Consider the following 25,797-nt stretch of genomic DNA (forward strand, 5'->3'; position numbering starts at 1 on the left):
GATGCCAGGTGTGATGTATCCTTATTTAATTTCCGCAGCTTCCCTTTGCCTGTTTAGCAGAGGTTTTTGTGGTAGTGCTGCATAATTATATATTTCTTTTTTACAGCTCTAGGTTTTTGGACCCCTTTTTAGCAGGAATTACATATCAGTTTCTTGGAGCTGATGGACCATTCTTTATACATTTGATCTGCAAAAGCTCTGTTACAGGAATTCTCTGTCAGTTCAGACACCTTGTATGTGTGTTACAGTACATCAAAATGGGTTGGAGGAGGAGCTGCAGTATGTCCCTGTTTAACAAGTAAAAACTGCTTTGTACATGCACTGAATCATAAGCTGATTCTGTCCATAGAGTCTAGCTTTTATAGGTTCATAGGTGTGTACTAGACTAACGACCACAAGGGCCTTTTTAACCCTAGCCGTGCATCCCAAATCTTTGACAAGTTCTGGTACCCTTGATAAGTGTAAGCAGGGGCTTCGGAGATGAAACATTCACAAGTGGGGGCTTGAGAGATGAACCATTTACAGGATGCCTGTGTCCATCAGAGACATAGGTGCCAAGCTAGGGATGGATTTCCTGTTCCCCATCCGCTTGTCCACATAACACTTGAATTGAGTTAGAGAGGAACACTACTTCACATGGATGAGGAGCCTGTTCCAGAGACAGGGTAGTCATACATACCTGTCTCCCCACAGGTCCTGTTTATGCCACAGGCAATGTTTAAGTCTTTAGAATGGGTAATTCTGGTACTGTTTGTTTTGTGGATATGCAGGCAGTACATCAGAGTTGGGTCTGACAATACCCTGTATGCTAGGCATAGATCACCCCTCAACAGCCTGTAGGAAACAGAATACAGGGTTAGGGCCTTGAGGCAGTCTGCATAGGACATGTTACTTACACCCTGTATTCTTTAAGTGAGGAGCATGTATGGACATTCCAATTGTTGGTTATGCCTGGTTAGGTAAATACCAAAGAGGGCATTGTACTCAGTGACAGGTGTGATGAATGTCAAATACAGTGGAACAATGACTTCCTTGGACCTAGATTCCATACCATTGTTTATAAGTTTCACAATACAGAATGATTTCCTCGCTACTGTGGACATGTGATGGCCAAAGGCTAGATTACTGTCTATGTGTGTCTCTAAGTCCATGACTACTGGGTCAACTCTAAGGGGTGCATTGTAAGTATGAAAGTTACTAGGGGTGGATAACTTTCTGAAGGATACTATTATGTATTTCTTAGAATTTAGTTTTAGTGCATGGCTCAGACACCAGTCGGTTGTCTGTGTCAGCCCTTCCTGGAGAACATTTGTGTCAGTGTGGTTGGGATTTAATGACAGCTCCTAATTTGCAATCATCTGCAAATTTAGTTAGCCAGAGGCAATTGATATTGGGCTTAACTTCAGAGAAATAAATGCCAAAAAGGAGCGGTCCCAGGACCGATCCCTGAGGGACTCCACTTGTGACTAGCCTCTTTGTAATCTGTGACCCAGTTAGCTATCCACCGGGTGACATAAGGGTTTTTACCTAACCTTTTGAGTTTGCATCAATGCCCAAGTGGGGAATTGTTTCAGATGCAGTGTGAACTATTTTGCCTTCATCCATTGCTCTGGTGACCTTCTCAAAAAATCCACCAGGTTGAGTAGGCATGAACTGCACTTGACAAAACCATTTGGGTTGGGTCCAGTGTCTGGAGGTTTGCTACATCATTATTGGTATCATTTCCATTATAAGTCTTTCCATGGCCTTGCATATGAGACTAGTTGGACTTAAGGGTCTGTGGTTTCTAGGGTCTGTAGATGGCCTACTTTTGCACAGAGGAATTACTCTGCTCTTCTCCTGTCATGAGGTATGAAGTCTGTTTGGAGGCTACAGTTAAATAGCAATTACAGACAGCCTTATAGGTCATGTTTCATGCTATTTAGTAGGCATCCTGGGATATTGTCTGGGCCCATTGATGCAGTGCTCATGACCTTAGAGAGAACATTAAGGCTCTGTTTACCTAGAAGATGCAAGAGTGCTGCATAGTTCTTGGGAACTTCTTCAAGAGGACTTCTTCACCAGACAGGAAGTTATCATTCTTCTTGAGTTTGTTCCTAATGGCAGCAATAAGGGAATGATTAGTACAAATATTTTTTCTATGGGAGTTGAAGAGTAGTGATCAACCCCTGCCTTAGGGGTTTATTCCTTCACTAGAGTTTGTTCCCCCTCTAGGTATTGTATGGATAGTATCAGATTTTTTCATTGGCTCAAAAATTTTCCATCTTCTTGACTTGAGAGTATCCAAAAAAAAAGCACTTCTCCTGCAGTTTCTAAGCTGAGCATCATCAATTGGTTCCTGCCATGAGTGCTCTGATTGTTCAGATGCCTTTGATCTGGGTATTAGGTACTGTTCTATAAAGGTGCGTTTCTTCACTCATTTAACCTTTGAATATATATTGGAGAGTAAGACATAATGCCCATTCTTGGTTAACTAAACAGTTCACAAGTTATACCCTCCACCTGAGACCTCCCATTAAAAAAACTTTGAGTAGAAATGTTTGCTTTCCCCTTTCAGGCATTTTATTGACAGATCTACTGTCATTCTGGCTGCCCTTATCTATGTTGGAATGATAGCTGAACTCCTGACTTTAATGTTTAGGAGCCCTATTTAATGTAACTTGGGAAGAGCAACTCAATAAAAACTTATCCTTGCTTTTAACTGGAGACAGTCTTCAGTATTTGCTTTAACTATGTACATAATCTTCTTCTGGTCTTCCCAGAGCCTCAGATGTAAAAGGTTCCTTTGTACCATTGATATATACAGGTAGCTTCAGTTTCATATTTTGAGGGCTATGAATTTTCACAAAACAGATGTCTCCCATGATTTGCATTAAGAAAAGTGCCAGTAATGAGATAGGTTTTCAAGGTGTTTTGGTAAGAGATGCTGTACGCATCCTAAATCCTGTTATTTTTAGCTTGTATCTGTACTTTGGGAGCACATCTTATTGTTAGGCCTGCCTTTTGCATAATCATTCCTTAAGAATTTACTTTGTTTTGCTTCTACCTGGATCTCTCAAAATACTTTGAAAAACCCTTCCACAGGCTAAAGTCTGATCATGTTAGTGCTTAGTACTTAATACATTCTTGGATATTTATGCTAGACTTCTGAAATGAGTGCTTCGTTAACTTTTCTTCTGCTCTCATGGAATGCAGCTGTGTTTCTAGGACCTTATGCCCGAGTACATGGTTAGAAAGTAAGATTGGCATGGAAGGGTTATGATACAAAAGATGCATTTAGATTTTATTTTATTAAATTAGTGTCATTACTTTCTGCTGAAGAACTGGATATTGCATTTTTTTATCTTGCCATTTATCTTCAGTGTAGGGAAATGTGAGATTGCATGGAACAATAGAAGGATGTGATCTCATTGCTTTGAATGATTGCGGAAGTACCTCTTGAAAATCTGTATAGAGGGTGAAATGTTACATATCAGTATTTCGCTTTGGTAGAAAGTGACCTTAAAGAGCTAACATGCTCCTTGGTACCAAGGAATCACTTTGCTGTTCATTTGCTGTGATGCATGTAGCCACTCAGAAACACTCTTTCATTAATGTTTCACTGCAGCAGATGAGTCCAGTGGTTTGGTTGTAAGGCTGTCCTCTTGCATTATTTGGGCATGACAACTTAAATGTGTGGTATTCCAATGGCTTAAGGGTAAACACTCCTAAAGACCGATTCTAAAGGCAGTATGTTGACTTTTCCATCAAGAGCATCTGAGATTCTTCATGGATAGATGTGGAAGAAGGTAACATTTCTCTTCCACTTGGAATATTAATTTGATCTCTAATATCGGTGGAGTAGTTAAAAAGCATTTATTTCTGATTGCAGTTTGTACCAGTTTATAATTACATTTTGACTGCACTTAATAACAGCAATAATATCCTTTCAGTGTTTGCGACCCCTCCAGCTTAATGAGTTCAGCGACTTAGAGGAGAAACCACTCGATATTCCCAAAGAAATATGGATGATGGTGGACCACCTATACCGAAATTCTTCTCAGCAGGTCTGTACTTCAAAATATAATGATTATTCTATGTCTTTAGAAATTTGTAGAAGATTGTTATCTAGTAATAAAATAAGAAAACAACAATGCAGTTCTTACTACCAAACTACTGTTTATTGTATGCAGTTATATGCTACCAATGGCATTTGAATTTCACAGAAGTGTATTTATTTAGTTTCGGGCATTGGCACTGCAAGCATGTGCAAACAGAGTGGTTCAGGGAAGATAGAAGAATTTTCCATTAGATGAAAACGTAGCTGCTAAGCTTGATATTTTATGCTGGCATCTGTTGTTGGCATCTGTACTTGGTGAATGTCTGTTTAAGCATTGCATAAGAGTAACACTGGAGGCAGATTGGTGTAGCTTAGGAGGAAAGTGAGAAACAAAGGTATGTGATAAACATACCTGGTACAGACTGTAGGCATTTTTATTTTTTCCGAGATCTGATTTCATTGTATTTCAGTATTTTTAATGCTTGGAAATAAGAGTTCTACAGCTGCTAGGCCTCAGGCAAAAAAAAAAAACTGATAGACTTAGAAATAATAGCACAAAATCAGCTGCCCAAAATGGATATCTGCCCATGGCCATCTGATGCAACATATAGAGCATGCAAAAGTAGCTTAGAAACATATATACAGATATATATGTATGTATGTATGTCTGTATATATATATATATATATATATATATATATATATATATATATATATATATATGGGTCTACCTGATAACACCAACATGCCAAAACACAGACAATAAAATAACTGACACGGCAAAACCGAAAGTACAAAAATAAGAAACTTCACATGCCCGACATACCACAATCCCGACAATCAACAAAACAAATACCTTTCCCAAAAAACACACACACAACACAAGCACACCAAAAACCTTACAAACCTACACTAAACCTTACATACACAACTATCTATGCACTAACCTTAACACAAACCCTAAGGTCCGTCACTATCGCACACTTACCTTACCCGCAGCCTAACCCTAACTCACTTAATCTGCCCCTAACCCTCAGGTCCGTCACTATTGCACACTTACCGTAACCGCACCCTAACCCTCACTCACTTAACCCACCCTTAAACCTAAAGTCCGTCACTATCGCACACTTACCTGACCCACACCCTGACCCTAATATCCGTCCCTATCGCACACTTACCTTAACATGTCGGTGTTCTCAGCGTCAGGATTCTCAACTTTCAGTCTTCTCCGTTGTCGATCTTCCGGTGTCGGTGTTCTCGTTGCCGGTGTTGTGGACTTTTGGCGTTTTCAGGTAGACCCATATATATATATATGTAAATAATTTCTAACAAAAAACGCAAAAGTTACAGTTTCCAGGGCACACCTTCTATCAACACTCCTATATGCTTCCCCAGTCCTAAACAACCTCCACAAAATGGACCTTGCCAAACTTGAAGCTTGTTGCAACAAAATCTCCAAATCTGCCACCAGCGCATCTTACAAGTCACATCATTGTTTATCTCTCAAAAAGCTTGATTGGCTGGAACTCCCCCAACTCCTCCTACACTTTAATCCACTAACCCTAGCTCATAAAATTCTCCACCACTCTAAAAACACCCCAGCCCTCAAAGATATCATTCAACCCTACTCTGCTTCCAGATCCCTCTGCTCTAACAATAAACGTCTTCTTCAAGTCACTAAAGTAAAAAACTCAGAAGGTGAATCTCTTTTTTCCAACTATACCTCCAAGATTTGGAACAGCCTACCACCAAACTTACTAGTGACCATCCCCTCAACAGTACAATTTAAAAAGCTCCTAAAAACCCACCTTGCAAGGACCTGGCTCTGTTCCTGCAGCTCTCTGGGATAGAACACTCCCCTGTCCCACTTTGCTCATTACCCTTCCACCTAATCCCCTCTGCCTATTTGTATAGGACTACTTTAAGCATTGCTGCAGACTGCATTAAACTCCTTGTAAATTGTTATGATTATCACATCTGCTGAGCTAGACACTTAGCTATTGTTTTTCTTTCAGTAACTTAAAATGTAACCATAAATACTCTTGACTGCATTATACTCAGTTGTTGTGTTACCTACTGCTTGTATTGCTATGTTTTGTACTTTATTACCACTTTTGCTGCTATGTTACTTTTCATTTTGGAGCTTTTCTCCCTGTGCCTCCACTGAAAAAGGACATTATGTCCAGCTGGACTTTCCTGATAAACAAATGTAAAATAATAAGTAAATAAAGAAAACAGATTTTAGATGTGCTATTTTATAACATGTTCTGTAAAGCAATAGTCTTACTGTGGTTGAGAATGTAGTGACGTTTATTTACAATGTATGAGATGCAGAGTATTTACAGTGCAAGTATAACAACAAAAAGAAAAACAAAATACACTATTCAGGACATACAGTTCACTTCAGTTTTTAAAATGTCTCAGAAATTGAACAGTCCATGTAGTTCTTTTCTAATGTTTCAGCTCAGAGTAACTTGTTTGCAACCGTCATGTGTATCCACAGGTAAAAACTGGTTGTTGTTGTAGTAATCATTTAATCAAGTCCAGCTTTTCATGTCTTCACATATATTAAAATGTCAGGCCTATCTGTCAAGAAGTCTCTTCAAGAGGAATCTTGATGAGTGGATGGGAGATAGTAGGTTTACCCCGGGTATCACTTCTGTGTCACTGTTAGAGGCGCACAGTATACTAACCTCGAAAAAGGGCATAGCAGAATTCATTTAAAATGGGTGGCGAAAGCCAAACACACTCTGACTAGGCTTATAAATGCCCTAGGGCAGATAGCCTAGTATGAACCTATGAACCTAAGAACTGGTTCATTAAGCTTTTGCACATTCATATTCACATATCTCTCAACCTCTTAGATCAAGAAATCTGGACAAAGCCATAAATAACTGGGGGGACATAGGCCCAAAAATAGGGACAGTTTTAAATATTGCACTTAGAATGTTGATAGAATAACAGGTTTTGCTTTAATATGAATTTTCTGAAGGATATAAAGTGAGACTTTTGGCTTTTCCCGGTTAGGGGTCGCCACAGTGGAACTCTGGTACGCTCATGATTGGCAGTGGATTTTTATGGTGCCGAGTTGCCAGCCCGACACCCAACCTTCAATGAAGGCACACCCATTCACGCTCGCACCTACCTGCATGTCTATAACGTCACTCGACTGCGGGAAGGACATGCAGACTCCATACAGAAGGCGCTCCAGCCGAAAATCAAACAGGAGAACCTCTTGCTGTGAGGCGACAACGCTAACCGCTGCACCACCGTGGCTCTGAAGGATGTGAAGTCTGAAACTCAAATATCTGTAATTATTTTCTGACTTCAGTCTTTAATGATTTGCCAGAAAACAACAATTTTATGAAAAACAGACCAAATATATGAGGCAAAAATCGGGGCATTCTGTAAATATATGTACAGTTCAGATGTATGCGTATTCATGCTGTGTATACATTTTAGATTCTGCTGCCCCCTTCTTCTTTTGCCTTTGATCTTTCCCTTCATCAATGTCCTCTGTAGTGAATCTTGTATTCACATTATGTAGCTACAGTACTTGTAACAGACTCAGCACAGCTCCTCGTGGTGTCCTGCAGAGTTCTACAAGCAGCAGAGAGTGAAAGAGTGACTTTCCTGGATTTATAAGTATTTTTTCTGGCTTTCGCTTAAAGTACTGCATCTCGACTGCATTTCGCTTAAAAAACTGCTCTGCATATTGTTTTTACTGTTCTTGTGTTGAATTTATACTGTTAGCACTTTAAAAAGTTATTTTTGTTAAATTTAATTGTTAGGCTAACACACTAAAGTGCGCTAGCCGTATTATAGCATTTACTGTTTGTTACTGTATCTTTTCTCCCTTCTCTGTGAAAAAAAAAATATATATACATCCTTGTTTTCCCGCTTTTCTGAACTAGAATAGTCCAGTCTTCAGATTTTGCTGATCTCTGGGCTTTGTCTTGGTTCCTGTGCTATCCATACCCTTATTTGGATAAGAGGAAGCTTCTTTGTTTCACCAGTGGGAGTGGGGAGCACTGAGCAACCTATTTGTCCCTAGAGGATTGGTTCCAGCCCAGAAACTTGTAGTTTATTGGCCATTTTGGGTCAATTCCTGGCTCTTTTCAACCCCCTGCTATAAAGCCCGCTTTTGAGCACTTTTTTACTTGTAACAGACTCAGCACAGCTCCTCGTGGTGTCCTACAGAGTTCTACAAGCAGCAGAGAGTGAAAGACTGACTTTCCTGGATTTATAAGTATTTTTTCTGGCTTTCGCTTAAAGTACTGCATCTCGACTGCATTTCGATTAAAAAACTGCTCTGCATATTGTTTTTACTGTTCTTGTGTTGAATTTATACTGTTAGCACTTTAAAAAGTTATTTTTGTTAAATTTAATTGTTAGGCTAACACACTAAAGTGCACTAGCCGTATTATAGCATTTACTGTTTGTTACTGTATCTTTTCTCCCTTCTCTGTGAAAAAAAAAAAAACAAAAAAATATCCTTGTTTTCCCGCTTTTCTGAACTAGAATAGTCCAGTCTTCAGATTTTGCTGATCTCTGGGCTTTGTCTTGGTTCCTGTGCTATCCATACCCTTATTTGGATAAGAGGAAGCTTCTTTGTTTCACCAGTGGGAGTGGGGAGCACTGAGCAACCTATTTGTCCCTAGAGGATTGGTCCCAGCCCAGAAACTTGTAGTTTATTGGCCATTTTGGGTCAATTCCTGGCTCTTTTCAACCCCCTGCTATAAAGCCCGCTTTTGCGCGCTTTTTTACTTGTAAAAGACTCAGCACAGCTCCTCGTGGTGTCCTGCAGAGTTCTACAAGCAGCAGAGAGTGAAAGACTGACTTTCCTGGATTTATAAGTATTTTTCTGGCTTTCGCTTAAAGTACTGCATCTCGACTGCATTTCGCTTAAAACTGCTCTGCATATTGTTTTACTGTTCTTGTGGTTGAATTATACTGTTTGCACTTTTAAAAGTTATTTTGTCAAATTTAATTGTTAGGCTAAGACACTAAAGTGCGCAAGCGGTATTATAGCATTTACTGTTTGTTACTGTATCTTTTCTCCCTTCTCTGTGAAAAAAAAAAAAAAAAAATATCCTAGTTTTCCCGCTTTTCTGAACTAGAATAGTCCAGTCTTCAGATTTTGCTGATCTCTGGGCTTTGTCTTGGTTCCTGTGCTATCCATACCCTTATTTGGATAAGAGGAAGCTTCTTTGTTTCACCAGTGGGAGTGGGGAGCACTGAACAACCTATTTGTCCCTAGAGGATTGGTTCAAGCCCAGAAACTTGTAGTTTATTGGCCATTTTGGGTCAATTCCTGGCTCTTTTCAACCCACTGCTATAAAGCCCGCTTTTGCGCGCTTTTTTACTTGTAACAGACTCAGCACAGGTCCTCGTGGTGTCCTGCAGAGTTCTACAAGCAGCAGAGAGTGAAAGAGTGACTTTCCTGGATTTATAAGTATTTTTTCTGGCTTTCGCTTAAAGTACTGCATCTCGACTGCATTTCGCTTAAAAAGCTGCTCTGCATATTGTTTTTACTGTTCTTGTGTTGAATTTATACTGTTAGCACTTTAAAAAGTTATTTTTGTTAAATTTAATTGTTAGGCTAACACACTAAAGTGCGCTAGCCGTATTATAGCATTACTGTTTGTTACTGTATCTTTTCTCCATTCTCTGTGAAAAAAAAAAAAAAAAATATATATATCCTTGTTTTCCCGCTTTTCTGAACTAGAATAGTCCAGTCTTCAGATTTTGCTGATCTCTGGGCTTTGTCTTGGTTCCTGTGCTATCCATACCCTTATTTGGATAAGAGGAAGCTTCTTTGTCTCACCAGTGGGAGTGGGGAGCACTGAGCAACCTATTTGTCCCTAGAGGATTGGTTCCAGCCCAGAAACTTGTAGTTTATTGGCCATTTTGGGTCAATTCCTGGCTCTTTTCAACCCCTGCTATAAAGCCCGCTATGCTTTTTACTTGTAACAGACTCAGCACAGCTCCTCGTGGTGTCCTGAAGAGTTCTGCAAGCAGCAGAGAGTGAAAGAGTGACTTTCCTGGATTTATAAGTATTTTTTTCTGGCTTTCGCTTAAAGTACTGCATCTCGACTGCATTTCGCTTAAAAAACTGCTCTGCATATTGTTTTTACTGTTCTTGTGTTGAATTTATACTGTTAGCACTTTAAAAAGTTATTTTTGTTAAATTTAATTGTTAGGCTAACACACTAAAGTGCGCTAGCCGTATTATAGCATTTACTGTTTGTTACTGTATCTTTTCTCCCTTCTCTGTGAAAAAAAAAAATATATATATATATATATATCCTTGTTTTCCCGCTTTTCTGAACTAGAATAGTCCAGTCTTCAGATTTTGCTGATCTCTGGGCTTTGTCTTGGTTCCTGTGCTATCCATACCCTTATTTGGATAAGAGGAAGCTTCTTTGTTTCACCAGTGGGAGTGGGGAGCACTGAGCAACCTATTTGTCCCTAGAGGATTGGTTCCAGCCCAGAAACTTGTAGTTTATTGGCCATTTTGGGTCAATTCCTGGCTCTTTTCAACCCCCTGCTATAAATCCCGCTTGTTTTAGCACAAATTAGCGCAAAGTTGCTCATAGAGCAGCATAGGGCAGCGCCGGTTAATCAAGTTTAAACTATTTCTGGCTCCATAAAGTCTGCTCTTCAATTTTTCCCTTAGAACTGTTCTACTTGCAATCTATACAGCCTATACTCTATCTGAAAAGCTCAGCACTTGCTCCTAAAGCATTTCTTTATACAAGTAAAGCACTCTTAAACAAAAGAAAGTACTTCATTCACCTAAATTCCCTTGAGCACCCATTTCCTATAGGTCCTTTCTGACTCAGTTACACAGCAATCTTTTCACTATTTCTAGCATGTCGAAGGGTCAGTTGCTAGCATCCTCTCCTGTTCAGCTGGTGAATCTAGAATCTTGAGGCAATGTTACAATTGCCTCATGTACACAGACAACCCTCTCCTCCTCCCAACAAATACAAATATATGAGAGATGCAACTATATAGCCAAACTGGAGGCTGAGCTCCTCAATTCAGTACTGGCAAGACCAGTCAGGAGGAGAAGGTAACCACGCACACCACAAACCCAGTCTCACATAGAACTATCACAATTGCAAACCAAACACATAAACACACAAAAACATACTCGGAGGTGCTGATTAAAAATCTACCAAAACAACAGAGGCCTCCAAAGCAGACACCCAAGCAACCGATATCTCAAGACATAGCACATGCAACACATAGTTCACATAGTCAGTGTGCTAAACAGTCACAGCCCTTAAGGCCAAACAACATGCCAGACACACTTGTAATAGGTGACTCCATAGTCAGACACACTGACGTACCGCTCACCAGACTGAACAAGGAGAGGGTCACAGTAAGCTGCCTGTCGGGAGGTAGAATCCGCCACATAACACAAGCACTCAGGTCACTCCACAGCAAGTACAAATATGACTCAGTCATTGTACATGCCGGTGTGAATGACCTGAGACGACCTCCCTGGACTACATGAAAAGAGACATAGAGGAGCTCTCTGATTATGTAGCCCAGGCCGGTATGACCCTGACCCTGAGCAGCATCTTACCCTCACCAAGAATGATGCCACAGTACAAAGACAAAATGATCAATTTTAACAATTGGCTAAATTACTGGTGTCATTCTAAGGGGATCCAATGTCTGTCTGCTTGGGATGACATGCTTGACAAGCCACGCTGCTCATAGGGATGGCTTGCACCTGTCACCCTGGGCTTCCGGATATTGGCCAAGGCTCTTGCCACCCCATAGTGCCTTTTTTAGGCAAGGCTCAAAGGACAAACCTACCTCCCTAGAAAACACAAGTGGAAAAAAACTAAGGGTAATGCTGCTCAATGCCAGAAGTCTAAACCTCAAGATGCACCTCAAGCCCTTCTCAGTATGGAGAACATCGATGTCTGTGCAGTGACTGAAACCTGGTTCAAGGCTCCTGAGAGCACCCCAGCACTATCAGGTTTTACCTCATATCATGCTTTCCGGCCCCAAAACTTGGACCGAACCACAAAAGGAGGGAGTATCCATATTCATCAAAGATACCCACACCTCCAGGTTAGTGGCAATGCACAAGCATCGGAGACCATCCAGGTGCAACTAACCATAGGCAAACTGCCTTACAGTTTGTAGCATGCTACAGACCACCCTCTCAAACTCAGGAACCCCACACAGCCTTCCTGAAGACACTAGAGAGTATGAATGTCTCTCCAAATACCATTATATTGGGAGACTTCAACTACCCAAACATAGACTGGGAACATTACTCAAGCCCCAACACCCTAGCCCAAAGGTTCCTAGAATTCATAAACTCCAATGTAATGGAACAACTGGTCACCATTCCCACAAGAGGAGACAATATACTAGACCTGATCATCACAAACATAGGGACAAAATGCTCCACACCGGAAGTATATCCCTCTTTGGTAAGATCAGACCATAAATTAATCTCACTGGAAATCCACATCCCGCCCCCACCCCCTGCACAAAAGACCACAGTGAAGAACTTCTCAAAAGCCAACTTCACACTTCTTAAGACTGAAATGGTATCCTTCATGGCCCCTGGGCTAGTGGAAACCACAACCCACACTGCTGAATCCTTCAAATGCCTTCTACGGGCACCTTCAAGAATGCATGGATCATGCAATCCCAAATAAAACCAAGACCCATTCCCCCAAAGGCAGGTGCCCGGTCTGGTGGACGCCAGCCATAAACAAACTCTACAACAGGAGGAGGAAGCTACTACATGACAGAGCAAAATCCCTAAAAGGGAAGGCATCTCTGATCAGTACTAGCAAAAAACTACGATCACTCATAAAATCATCCAAGGCCAACTTTGAGAGAAAAATCGCAAAAGACACAGAAGACAATCACAAGGCCTTCTTTAACTATGTTAGAAACCTGGGTGGAAACTCCCAGATATGCTCAGAGTTAGTCCAAAATGATACAAAATACACTGAACCCACTGACATTGCCAACATTCTGGCAGACAGGTTCAGTGCAAATTTCTCCTCCCTCCCCAAAAGGAGAAATAACTATCCCAGCAGAGTGTAGCCTCCCTAATATCTCAGATGCCCAGGTGAGAGCCGCCTCTCTAAAGCTAAAAACACAGCATCAATGGGACCGGACGGTGTCCCGGGCTGTGTGCTACATGAACTCCAAGAGGAACTAAAACCACACATAAGGCTGCTGTTTAATCTTAGCCTTACTACAGGATACGTACCCAAAGAGTGGCGTACGGCGACAGTGGTACCACTTCACAAAGGCGGTGCTTCTACGGACCCTGGAAATTACCGCCCCATAAGCTTGACGAGCCTGGTCTGCAAAGCTATGGAGAGGATCATTATGGAACTCATAAACAAAGACATTGGGGACCTACAGACATTGGATCCTACCCAATTTGGCTTTGTCAAAGGCAGATCCTGCCTTTTGAACTTGATCGACTTTTTGAAACAGTCACTAAGGTCATTGATGAGGGTAAGGCAGTTCACACAGCCTACCTTGACCTTGCAAAAGCCTTTGACACAATACCCCACTCGGGCATCATAGACAAACTCACCAGCTTAAATGTAAACCCATATGTCACAAGATGGGTTGCAAACTGGCTCAAGGACAGAACCCACAGGGTCAGAGTTGCTGGAGCTATGTCAGACTCTAAGCCAGTCACAAGCGGTGTCCCACAGGGCTCAGTCCTGGGACCCCTCTTGTTCGCATTTATTTCAGGTACAGGCAAACATAGGAGGATTGTGGCTGACAAAGTTCGCAGATGACTGCAAACTGGGCACCATAATTGATACTCCAGCGGACACAAACATCCTTCAGAGAGGCCTCATAGAAACGGATAATTGGTGCCAGAGCCATGGCCTTAAGCTGAATGCCAAAAATGTATAGTCATACCCTTTGGGAAAAACAAGGTACCCACAAATTATCACATAGGTGGTAATCCATTAGCACGGAAGAAGTAATCAGGGACCTTGGGACCCAGGTTGACAGTAACCTCTCATTTGACACTCACATTGCCAAAGTGGTTAGGAAGACCTTCTATATTGCCCACCTTATCATGAAGGGTTTCACATCTAGATCAAGAGAGGTCATTGTGCCCTGTACTCTTCTCTTATCAGGCCAATGATTGAGTACAATGCCCCATTTGGGATGTATCTTACCCGTCACCTGCAGCAGTTGGAAAGACCCCAAAAGTTCCTCACCAAGAGGATAAAGGGTCTTAAACATATGTCATATGCTGCCCGACTGAAAAACTCCAGCTCTATTCAGTCGCATACCGCCTACTCAGAGGTGATCTGTGCCTGACGACAAGGCCATGTCCAATCCGAATTAATGGACATGCTCCACCTCAGTAAATCCAAATCCACCAGAGCCACGAGAGCAAGAGACTTAAACCTCAACACAGAAATAAATAGGACGTGCTGGAGGGACAGATTCATAACCCAGAGGCTCCCTACACTCTGGAACAGAATCCCAATCCATGTTAGGCAGAGCCCCTCACTGACTCTATTCAAGAGAAATCTTGACGAGTGGATGGGAGATCGTAGTTAGTCACCCGGGGGTCATCTCTGTGTCACTACTAGACAGAGGCACAGTAAACTAAACCCTAAAAGGGCGTAGTATTCTCATCCTAAGGGGTGGTGAAAGCCACACACACTCTGGCTAGGCTTATAAATGCCCTAGGGCAGATAGCCTAGTACGAACCTATGAACCTATGAACCTATGAGTTTTAATTTTACTTTCAGGTTTCCCAGAAAACAGTCTGGGTTTATTTCCTTCAGTAATGATTGATTTGATCTTAATGCAGTCCATGGAATTTTCAAGAGTTTTCTCCAGCAGCCCAGTTCAAAAGCATTGGTGTATTCCACTATAGAGCCATACTTACAATTCAACTTCCACAACCATATGCTATTATTGGGAATAACATACCTTTGACTATATGGTCCTTTGTTAACAGTGTGATGACTTTGCTTTTTAAAATCTTAACTAGGTTTGCTACAGCTTTCCTTCCAAAAGCTAAGCCTCTTTTGATTCTGTGGCTGAAATCACCATCTGCAGAGATCGCTATGATCACTATCTGCAGATATCTTTAATATCTGTCACTATCTCCACTTCTTCCATGTTTATTTTAAAGTAAATGGGATGGCTAGATGTCATATGACTATAGGAAATACAAGACAATTCAGTCACAATACCATTTATGCTTTGCCAATACACACCCTCATTCTGTAACCCCTTCTCAATAAGGACACAGCGAGTCACTCAAAAGAGTAAAGTTACTGGTTCACATTCTGTCATTTTGATTTAATTTGAAGGATGCTATAATGTCAGTTTGTTTAACTTGTAGGGGAGGCCTTTTCTAGTGGTGGGTTAGGCACTGGGTAATACATTTGTCTCTCCAGTAGGTTTAATTTATGTGCTGGTGGAGTTTAAGTTTCTAGTTCTGGTATTACTGGAACTATTTGACTGATGAAATACAGGAGATCTTGGAGGATGGGGTTTGTAATGGCATGGAAAGCAGGGCATAGGTCATCCCTGCAAGAGTCTATAAGAAATCAAAAAAGGGATAACACTTCTAGCCTTTTCTGGTAATTCAGTGAACTGTAGGTCAGCAATTTTTCTTGGTTAGGAATATGTGGGGCCTTTCCAGTTGCTTAGTACACCTAAAGAGTTGCATCCTAAAGGGGAGCATTGTAGTGAATAGTTGATCTAACTAGGACTAAATACAGAGGGATGACATATTCTATTGATATGGATGATATACCTTTAAGTATTAGTTGTGCTAACTAGAAAAATTTCCTAACTGCAGTTCCTACATGGTGGTTGAAGGTCAGGAAACTATTCTCCCAGGGTCCAAGAGCCTATACTGTATTATCATTTTGTTGCGGTATTGGCTGTAAGAGTATACTGAGAGAGAGAGAGAGAGATTTGTTTATATCATTATAGAGTGGGGATATTGGTTATACTATACGTTGAGGGAAAGAGTTGGGTTACCAAATGTAACAAATGTATTCTTCTTCACATTTAATTTTAGCCCTTTTTTATTCAACCATTGTCTACAAGGGTTAGTTTCTTCTGTAGTGAATGGGTATCAGGGAGAGGTTTGATAGTAGCACCCAGTCTGCAGTCTTTTGGATATTTGGTTCACCAAAGGTCTTGTTATCCAGTATGGTGATTGGAGAAGCAGATGCCAAAAGGAAGGTTCATAGGTAGGTACTAGGCTGTTGGCCCTAGGACCTATATAAGCCTAGCCAAAACGTACCTTAGCTTTCGCCACCCAAGAAAATTATTTTCCTGTGCCACTGTCGAGCAGAGCCACAGAAGTGTTCCCCAGGGTGAATTTCCTATGTCCCATCCAATCATCAAGATTTTTCTTGGAGTGCTAATGAGGAGCTTTGGTTGATATAGATAGGTAGTTTGTTCCAGAGTATGGAAGTCTCTGGGACAGGAATCTATCCCTCCAGCATTTTCTGTTTATTGTGGTGATAAGGTTTAGGTCTCTAGTGCATGTAGTTCTGAGGGATTGGGATTTCTTTAAGTGGCGCATGTACAAAAGCTCTGGGATTGACATAGCTTTGTATGTTAGGCAGAGATTGCCTCTGAGTAGGCGATATGCGACAGAGTTAAGCTGCAGTTTTTTTAGACGGTCTGCATAAGGCATATGTTTGTAATCCTCTTTGTGAGGTATTTCATGGCCTTTCCAGTTGTTGTAGATGTCTTGTGAGGTACATACCAAAGGTGTTGTACTCTATAATGGGTCTAATGAGTGATGAGTAGAGGAACAATGACCTCTTTTTCCTGAATGAGAAACCTTTGTGATGAGGTCTACCACGTAGAAGGATTTTCTGACTACTGTGGCGATGTGATTATCAAAGGAGAGACTACTGTCCAGCTGTGTCCCAAGCTCTCTTATCTCACTTTCTGTGTTAAGTAGACTGCCTGTGGTAGTTCATGGGTACAGAGTTTTTACCAAAAGGAATGACAATGCACGGCATTGAGCTTGAGGCCATGGCTTTGACACCAGGCATCTATCTCAGTGAGGCCCTTTCGTAGGATGTCCGCATCTTTTGGAGTTTTGATTATGGCTGCTAGTTTGCAGTCATCTGTTAGCCTGTACTTCAGAGAAGTAGATACCAAACTGGAGATGACCCAGGACTGAACCCTGTGGTACTGATCTCTGGGCTTTGTCTTGGTTCCTGTGCTATCCATACCCTTATTTGGATAAGAGGAAGCTTCTTTGTTCACCAGTGGGGGAGCACTGAGCAACCTATTTGTCCCTAGAGGATTGGTTCAAGCCCAGAAACTTGTAGTTTATTGGCCATTTTGGGTCAATTCCTGGCTCTTTTCAACCTGCTATAAAGCCCGCTTTGCTTTTTACTTGTAACAGACTCAGCACAGGTCCTCGTGGTGTCCTGCAGAGTTCTCAGAGAGTGAAAGAGTGACTTTCCTGGATTTATAAGTATTTTTCTGGCTTTCTAAAGTACTGCATCTCGACTGCATTTCGCTTAAAAGCTGCTCTGCATATTGTTTTACTGTTCTTGTGTTGAATTTATACTGTTAGCACTTTAAAAGTTATTTTTGTTAAATTTAATTGTTAGGCTAACACACTAAAGTGCGCTAGCCGTTTTATAGCATTTACTGTTTGTTACTGCATCTTTTCTCCCTTCTCTGTGAAAAAAGAAAAAAAAAAAATATATATCCTTGTTTTCCCGCTTTTCTGAACTAGAATAGTCCAGTCTTCAGATTTTGCTGATCTCTGGGCTTTGTCTTGGTTCCTGTGCTATCCATACCCTTATTTGGATAAGAGGAAGCTTCTTTGTCTCACCAGTGGGAGTGGGGAGCACTGAGCAACCTATTTGTCCCTAGAGGATTGGTTCCAGCCCAGAAACTTGTAGTTTATTGGCCATTTTGGGTCAATTCCTGGCTCTTTTCAACCCCCTGCTATAAAGCCCGCTTTTGCGTGCTTTTTACTTATAACAGACTCAGCACAGCTCCTCGTGGTGTCCTGAAGAGTTCTGCAAGCAGCAGAGAGTGAAAGAGTGACTTTCCTGGATTTATAAGTATTTTTTTCTGGCTTTAAAGTACTGCATCTCGACTGCATTTAACAAAAAACTGCTCTGCATATTGTTTTACTGTTCTTGTGTTGAATTTATACTGTTAGCACTTTAAAAGTTATTTTGTTAATTTAATTGTTAGGCTAACACACTAAAGTCGCTAGTATTATAGCATTTACTGTTTGTTACTGTATCTTTTCTCCTTCTCTGTGAAAAAAAAAATATATATATATATATATCCTTGTTTTCCGCTTTTCTGAACTAGAATAGTCCAGTCTTCAGATTTTGCTGATCTCTGGGCTTTGTCTTGGTTCCTGTGCTATCCATACCCTTATTTGGATAAGAGGAAGCTTCTTTGTTTCACCAGTGGGAGTGGGGAGCACTGAGCAACCTATTTGTCCCTAGAGGATGGGTTCCAGCCCAGAAACTTGTAGTTTATTGGCCATTTTGGGTCAATTCCTGGCTCTTTTCAACCCCCTGCTATAAAGCCCGCTTTTGCGCGCTTTAGCACGTTTTAGCTCGAATTAGCGCAAAGTTGCTCATAGAGCAGCATAGGGCAGCGCCGGTTAATCAAGTTTAAACTATTTCTGGCTCCGTAAAGTCTGCTCTTCAATTTTTCCCTTAGAACTGTTCTACTTGCAATCTATACAGCCTATACTCTATCTGAAAAGCTCAGCACTTGCTCCTAAAGCATTTCTTTATACAAGTAAAACACTCTTAAACAAAAGAAAGTACTTCATTCACCTAAATTCCCTTGAGCACCCATTTCCCTATAGGTCCTTTCTGACTCAGTTACACAGCAATCTTTTTCACTATTTCTAGCATGTCGAAGGGTCAGTTGCTAGCATCCTCTCCTGTTCAGCTGGTGAATCTGGGAATCTTGAGGCAATGTTACAATTGCCTCATGTACACAGACAACCCTCTCCTCCTCCCAACAAATACAAATATATGCGAGAGATGCAACTATATAGCCAAACTGGAGGCTGAGCTCCCTCAATTCAGTACTGGCAAGACCAGTCAGGAGGAGAAGGTAACCACGCACACCACAAACCCAGTCTCACATAGAACTATCACAATTGCAAACCAAACACATAAACACACAAAACATACTGGAGGTGCTGATTAAAAATCTACCAAAACAACAGAGGCCTCCAAAGCAGACACCCAAGCAACCGATATCTCAAGACATAGCACATGCAACACATAGTTCACATAGTCAGTGTGCTAAACAGTCACAGCCCTTAAGGCCAAACAACATGCCAGACACACTTGTAATAGGTGACTCCATAGTCAGACACACTGACGCTCACCAGGCTGAACAAGGAGAGGGTCACAGTAAGCTGCCTATCGGGCGCTAGAATCCACATAACACAAGCACTCAGGTCACTCCACAGCAAGTACAAATATGACTCAGTCATTGTACATGCCGGTGTGAATGACCTGAGACGTACCTCCCTGGACTACATGAAAAGAGACATAGAGGAGCTCTCTGATTATGTAGCCCAGGCCGGTATGACCCTGACCCTGAGCAGCATCTTACCCTCACCAAGAATGATGCCACAGTACAAAGACAAAATGATCAATTTTAACAATTGGCTAAATTACTGGTGTCATTCTAAGGGGATCCAATGTCTGTCTGCTTGGGATGACATGCTTGACAAGCCACGCTGCTTCAAGGGATGGCTTGCACCTGTCACCCTGGGCTTCCGGATATTGAGGCTCTTGCCACCCCATAGTGCCTTTTTAGGCAAGGCTCAAAGGACAAACCTACCTCCCTAGAAAACACAAGTGGAAAAAACTAAGGGTAATGCTGCTCAATGCCAGAAGTCTAAACCTCAAGATGCACCCTCGAAGCCCTTCTCAGTATGGAGAACATGATGTCTGTGCAGTGACTGAAACCTGGTTCAAGGCTCCTGAGAGCACCCCAGCACTATCAGGTTTTACCTCATATCATGCTTTCCGCCCCAAAACTTGGACCGAACCACAAAGGAGGGGAGTATCCATATTCATCAAAGATACCCACACCTCCAGGTTAGTGGCAATGCACGAAGCATCGGAGACCATCCAGGTGCAACTAACCATAGGCAAAACTGCCTTACAGTTTGTAGCATGCTACAGACCACCCTCTCAAACTCAGGAACCCCACACAGCCTTCCTGAAGACACTAGAGAGTATGAATGTCTCCAAATACCATTATATTGGGAGACTTCAACTACCCAAACATAGACTGGGAACATTACTCAAGCCCCAACACCCTAGCCCAAAGGTTCCTAGAATTCATAAACTCCAATGTAATGGAACAACTGGTCACCATTCCCACAAGAGGAGACAATATACTAGACCTGATCATCACAAACATAGGGACAAAATGCTCCACACCGGAAGTATATCCCTCTTTGGTAAGATCAGACCATAAATTAATCTCACTGGAAATCCACATCCCGCCCCCACCCCCTGCACAAAAGACCACAGTGAAGAACTTCTCAAAAGCCAACTTCACACTTCTTAAGACTGAAATGGTATCCTTCATGGCCCCTGGGCTAGTGGAAACCACAACCCACACTGCTGAATCCTTCGCAAATGCCTTCTACGGGCACCTTCAAGAATGCATGGATCATGCAATCCCAAATAAAACCAAGACCCATTCCCCCAAAGGCAGGTGCCCGGTCTGGTGGACGCCAGCCATAAACAAACTCTACAACAGGAGGAGGAAGCTACTACATGACAGAGCAAAATCCTAAAAGGGAAGGCATCTCTGATCAGTACTAGCAAAAACTACGATCACTCATAAAATCATCCAAGGCCAACTTTGAGAGAAAAATCGCAAAAGACACAGAAGACAATCACAAGGCCTTCTTTAACTATGTTAGAAACCTGGGTGGAAACTCCCAGATATGCTCAGAGTTAGTCCAAAATGATACAAAATACACTGAACCCACTGAGATTGCCAACATTCTGGCAGACAGGTTCAGTGCAAATTTCTCCTCCCTCCCCCAAAAGGAGAAATAACTATCCCAGCAGAGTGTAGCCTCCCTAATATCTCAGATGCCCAGGTGAGAGCCGCCCTCTCTAAAGCTAAAAACACAGCATCAATGGGACCGGACGGTGTCCCGGGCTGTGTGCTACATGAACTCCAAGAGGAACTAAAACCACACATAAGGCTGCTGTTTAATCTTAGCCTTACTACAGGATATTACCCAAAGAGTGGCGTCGGCGACAGTGGTACCACTTCACAAAGGCGGTGCTTCTACGGACCCTGGAAATTACCGCCCCATAAGCAGACGAGCCTGGTCTGCAAAGCTATGGAGAGGATCATTATGGAACTCATAAACAAAGACATTGGGGACCTACAGACATTGGATCCTACCCAATTTGGCTTTGTCAAAGGCAGATCCTGCCTTTTGAACTTGATCGACTTTTTGAAACAGTCACTAAGGTCATTGATGAGGGTAAGGCAGTTCACACAGCCTACCTTGACCTTGCAAAGCCTTTGACACAATACCCCACTCGGGCATCATAGACAAACTCACCAGCTTAAATGTAAACCCATATGTCACAAGATGGGTTGCAAACTGGCTCAAGGACAGAACCCACAGGGTCAGAGTTGCTGGAGCTATGTCAGACTCTAAGCCAGTCTGGCGGTGTCCCACAGGGCTCAGTCCTGGGACCCCTCTTGTTCGGCATTTATTTTCCGAGGTACAGGCAAACATAGGAGGATTGTGGCTGACAAAGTTCGCAGATGACTGCAAACTGGGCACCATAATTGATACTCCAGCGGACACAAACATCCTTCAGAGAGGCCTCATAGAATTGGATAATTGGTGCCAGAGCCATGGCCTTAAGCTGAATGCCAAAAATGTATAGTCATACCCTTTGGGAAAAACAAGGTACCCACAAATTATCACATAGGTGGTAATCCATTAAGTACGGAAGAGGTAATCAGGGACCTTGGGACCCAGGTTGACAGTAACCTCTCATTTGACACTCACATTGCCAAAGTGGTTAGGAAGACCTTCTATATTGCCCACCTTATCATGAAGGGTTTCACATCTAGATCAAGAGAGGTCATTGTGCCCCTGTACTCTTCTCTTATCAGGCCAATGATTGAGTACAATGCCCCATTTGGGATGTATCTTACTCGTCACCTGCAGCAGTTGGAAAGACCCCAAAAGTTCCTCACCAAGAGGATAAAGGGTCTTAAACATATGTCATATGCTGCCCGACTGAAAAAACTCCAGCTCTATTCAGTCGCATACCGCCTACTCAGAGGTGATCTGTGCCTGACGTACAAGGCCATGTCCAATCCGGAATTAATGGACATGCTCCACCTCAGTAAATCCAAATCCACCAGAGCCACGAGAGCAAGAGACTTAAACCTCAACACAGAAATAAATAGGGCGTGCTGGAGGGACAGATTCATAACCCAGAGGCTCCCTACACTCTGGAACAGAATCCCAATCCATGTTAGGCAGAGCCCCTCACTGACTCTATTCAAGAGAAATCTTGACGAGTGGATGGGAGATCGTAAGTTTACCCCGGGGGTCATCTCTGTGTCACTACTAGACAGAGGCACAGTAAACTAAACCCTAAAAGGGCGTAGTATTCTCATCCTAAGGGGTGGTGAAAGCCACACACACTCTGGCTAGGCTTATAAATGCCCTAGGGCAGATAGCCTAGTACGAACCTATGAACCTATGAACCTATGAGTTTTAATTTTACTTTCAGGTTTCCCAGAAAACAGTCTGGGTTTATTTCCTTCAGTAATGACTGATTTGATCTTAATGCAGTCCATGGAATTTTCAAGAGTTTCTCCAGCAGCCCAGTTCAAAAGCATTGGTGTATTCCACTATAGAGCCATACTTACAATTCAACTTCCACAACCATATGCTATTATTGGGAATAACATACCTTTGACTATATGGTCCTTTGTTAACAGTGTGATGACTTTGCTTTTTAAAATCTTAACTAGGTTTGCTACAGCTTTCCGTCCAAAAACTAAGCCTCTTTTGATTCTGTGGCTGAAATCACCATCTGCAGAGATCGCTATGATCACTATCTGCAAATATCTTTAATATCTGTCACTATCTCCACTTCTTCCATGTTTATTTTAAAGTAAATGGGATGGCTAGATGTCATATGACTATAGGAAATACAAGACAATTCAGTCACAATACCATTTATGCTTTGCCAATACACACCCTCATTCTGTAACCCCTTCTCAATAAGGACACAGCGAGTCACTCAAAAGAGTAAAGTTACTGGTTCACATTCTGTCATTTTGATTTAATTTGAAGGATGCTAGAATGTCAGTTTGTTTAACTTGTAGGGGAGGCCTTTTCTAGTGGTGGGGTAGGCACTGGGTAATACATTTGTCTCTCCAGTAGGTTTAATTTATGTGCTGGTGGAGTTTAAGTTTCTAGTTCTGGTATTACTGGAACTATTTGACTGATGAAATACAGGAGATCTTGGAGGATGGGGTTTGTAATGGCATGGAAAGCAGGGCATAGGTCATCCCTGCAAGAGTCTATAAGAAATCAAAAAAGGGATAACACTTCTAGCCTTTTCTGGTAATTCAGTGAACTGTAGGTCAGCAATTTTTCTTGGTTAGGAATATGTGGGGCCTTTCCAGTTGCTTAGTACACCTAAAGAGTTGCATCCTAAAGGGGAGCATTGTAGTGAATAGTTGATCTAACTAGGACTAAATACAGAGGGATGACATATTCTATTGATATGGATGATATACCTTTAAGTATTAGTTGTGCTAACTAGAAAAATTTCCTAACTGCAGTTCCTACATGGTGGTTGAAGGTCAGGAAACTATTCTCCCAGGGTCCAAGAGCCTATACTGTATTATCATTTTGTTGCGGTATTGGCTGTAAGAGTATACTGAGAGAGAGAGAGAGAGATTTGTTTATATCATTATAGAGTGGGGATATTGGTTATACTATACGTTGAGGGAAAGAGTTGGGTTACCAAATGTAACAAATGTATACTTCTTCACATTTAATTTTAGCCCTTTTTTATTCAACCATTGTCTACAAGGGTTAGTTTCTTCTGTAGTGAATGGGTATCAGGGAGAGGTTTGATAGTAGCACCCAGTCTGCAGTCTTTTGGATATTTGGTTCACCAAAGGTCTTGTTATCCAGTATGGTGATTGGAGAAGCAGATGCCAAAAGGAAGGTTCATAGGTAGGTACTAGGCTGTTGGCCCTAGGACCTATATAAGCCTAGCCAAAACGTACCTTAGCTTTCGCCACCCAAGAAAATTATTTTCCTGTGCCACTGTCGAGCAGAGCCACAGAAGTGATCCCCAGGGTGAATTTCCTATGTCCCATCCAATCATCAAGATTTTTCTTGGAGTGCTAATGAGGAGCTTTGGTTGATATAGATAGGTAGTTTGTTCCAGAGTATGGAAGTCTCTGGGACAGGAATCTATCCCTCCAGCATTTTCTGTTTATTGTGGTGACAAGGTTTAGGTCTCTAGTGCGTGTAGCTCTGAGGTATTGGGATTTCTTTAAGTGGAGCATGTACAAAAGCTCTGGGATTGACATAGCTTTGTGTGTTAGGCAGAGATTGCCTCTGAGTAGGCGATATGTGACAGAGTTAAGCTGCAGTTTTTTTAGACGGTCTGCATAAGGCATATGTTTGAGGCCGGTAATCCTCTTTGTGAGGTATTTCTGCGGCCTTTCCAGTTGTTGTAGATGTCTTGTGAGGTACATACCAAAAGGGGTGTTGTACTCTATAATGGGTCTAATGAGTGATGAGTAGAGGGGAACAATGACCTCTTTTTTTCCTGAATGAGAAACCTTTTGTGATGAGGTCTACCACGTAGAAGGATTTTCTGACTACTGTGGCGATGTGATTATCAAAGGAGAGACTACTGTCCAGCTGTGTCCCAAGCTCTCTTATCTCACTTTCTGTGTTAAGTAGACTACTGCCTATGTGGTAGTTCATGGGTACAGAGTTTTTACCAAAAGGAATGACAATGCACTTTTTGGCATTGAGCTTGAGGCCATGGCTTTGACACCAGGCATCTATCTCAGTGAGGCCCTTTCGTAGGATGTCCGCATCTTTTGGAGTTTTGATTATGGCTCCTAGTTTGCAGTCATCTGCGAACTTTGTTAGCCTGTACTTCAGAGAAGTAGATACCAAACTGGAGATGACCCAGGACTGAACCCTGTGGTACTCCACTTGCCACTGGTCTGAAGTTGGATTTGGAGTCTGCTACTTTCACAGTGTGGGTTCTGTCAATGAGCCAGTTGGCAACCCATCTTGTGACATAGGGATTTATACCTAGTTTAGTGAGTTTATCTATAATTCCAGAGTGGGGGATGGTGTCAGAAGCCTTGGCAAGATCTAGATAGGCTTTGTGAACCACCTTACCCTCATCTACTGCTTTGGTGACTGCTTCAAAGAAGTCTGTCAGGTTTAGGAGGCATAATCTGCCTTTTACAAACCTGAAATGGGTGGGGTCCTGAATTTGGAGATTACCAGTGTCATTGTTTATAAGTTCCATGATGATACATTCCATAGCCTTGCAGTGCATGCTTGTCAGGCTAATGGGGCAGTAGTTTCTGGGGTCCGTGGTGGCTCCCCCTTTGTGGAGTGGGATAACAGTCACTGTGCACCATTCAGTAGGCACATAGCCTGAGGTTATGATTGAACA

General features: G+C 42.0%; 1 protein-coding gene across 4 annotated transcripts in view; it reads left to right on the forward strand.

Annotated features, from left to right (window-relative positions):
• Positions 1 to 25,797, forward strand: part of INPP5B (inositol polyphosphate-5-phosphatase B) — a 2,334,801-nt gene that overhangs the window by 2,186,555 nt on the left and 122,449 nt on the right. For all 4 annotated transcript variants that reach the window (XM_044083533.1, XM_044083543.1, XM_044083552.1 and 1 more), the window contains one exon: positions 3,933 to 4,046. In XM_044083533.1, the coding sequence (XP_043939468.1) occupies positions 3,933 to 4,046 (114 nt within the window). The remainder of the gene's footprint in view (positions 1 to 3,932; positions 4,047 to 25,797) is intronic.

The sequence above is a fragment of the Protopterus annectens genome, chromosome 1.part1 (genome assembly GCF_019279795.1).
Source record: "Protopterus annectens isolate FY-2018-M chromosome 1.part1, PAN1.0, whole genome shotgun sequence".
Classification (NCBI taxonomy): Eukaryota; Metazoa; Chordata; order Ceratodontiformes; family Protopteridae; genus Protopterus; species Protopterus annectens.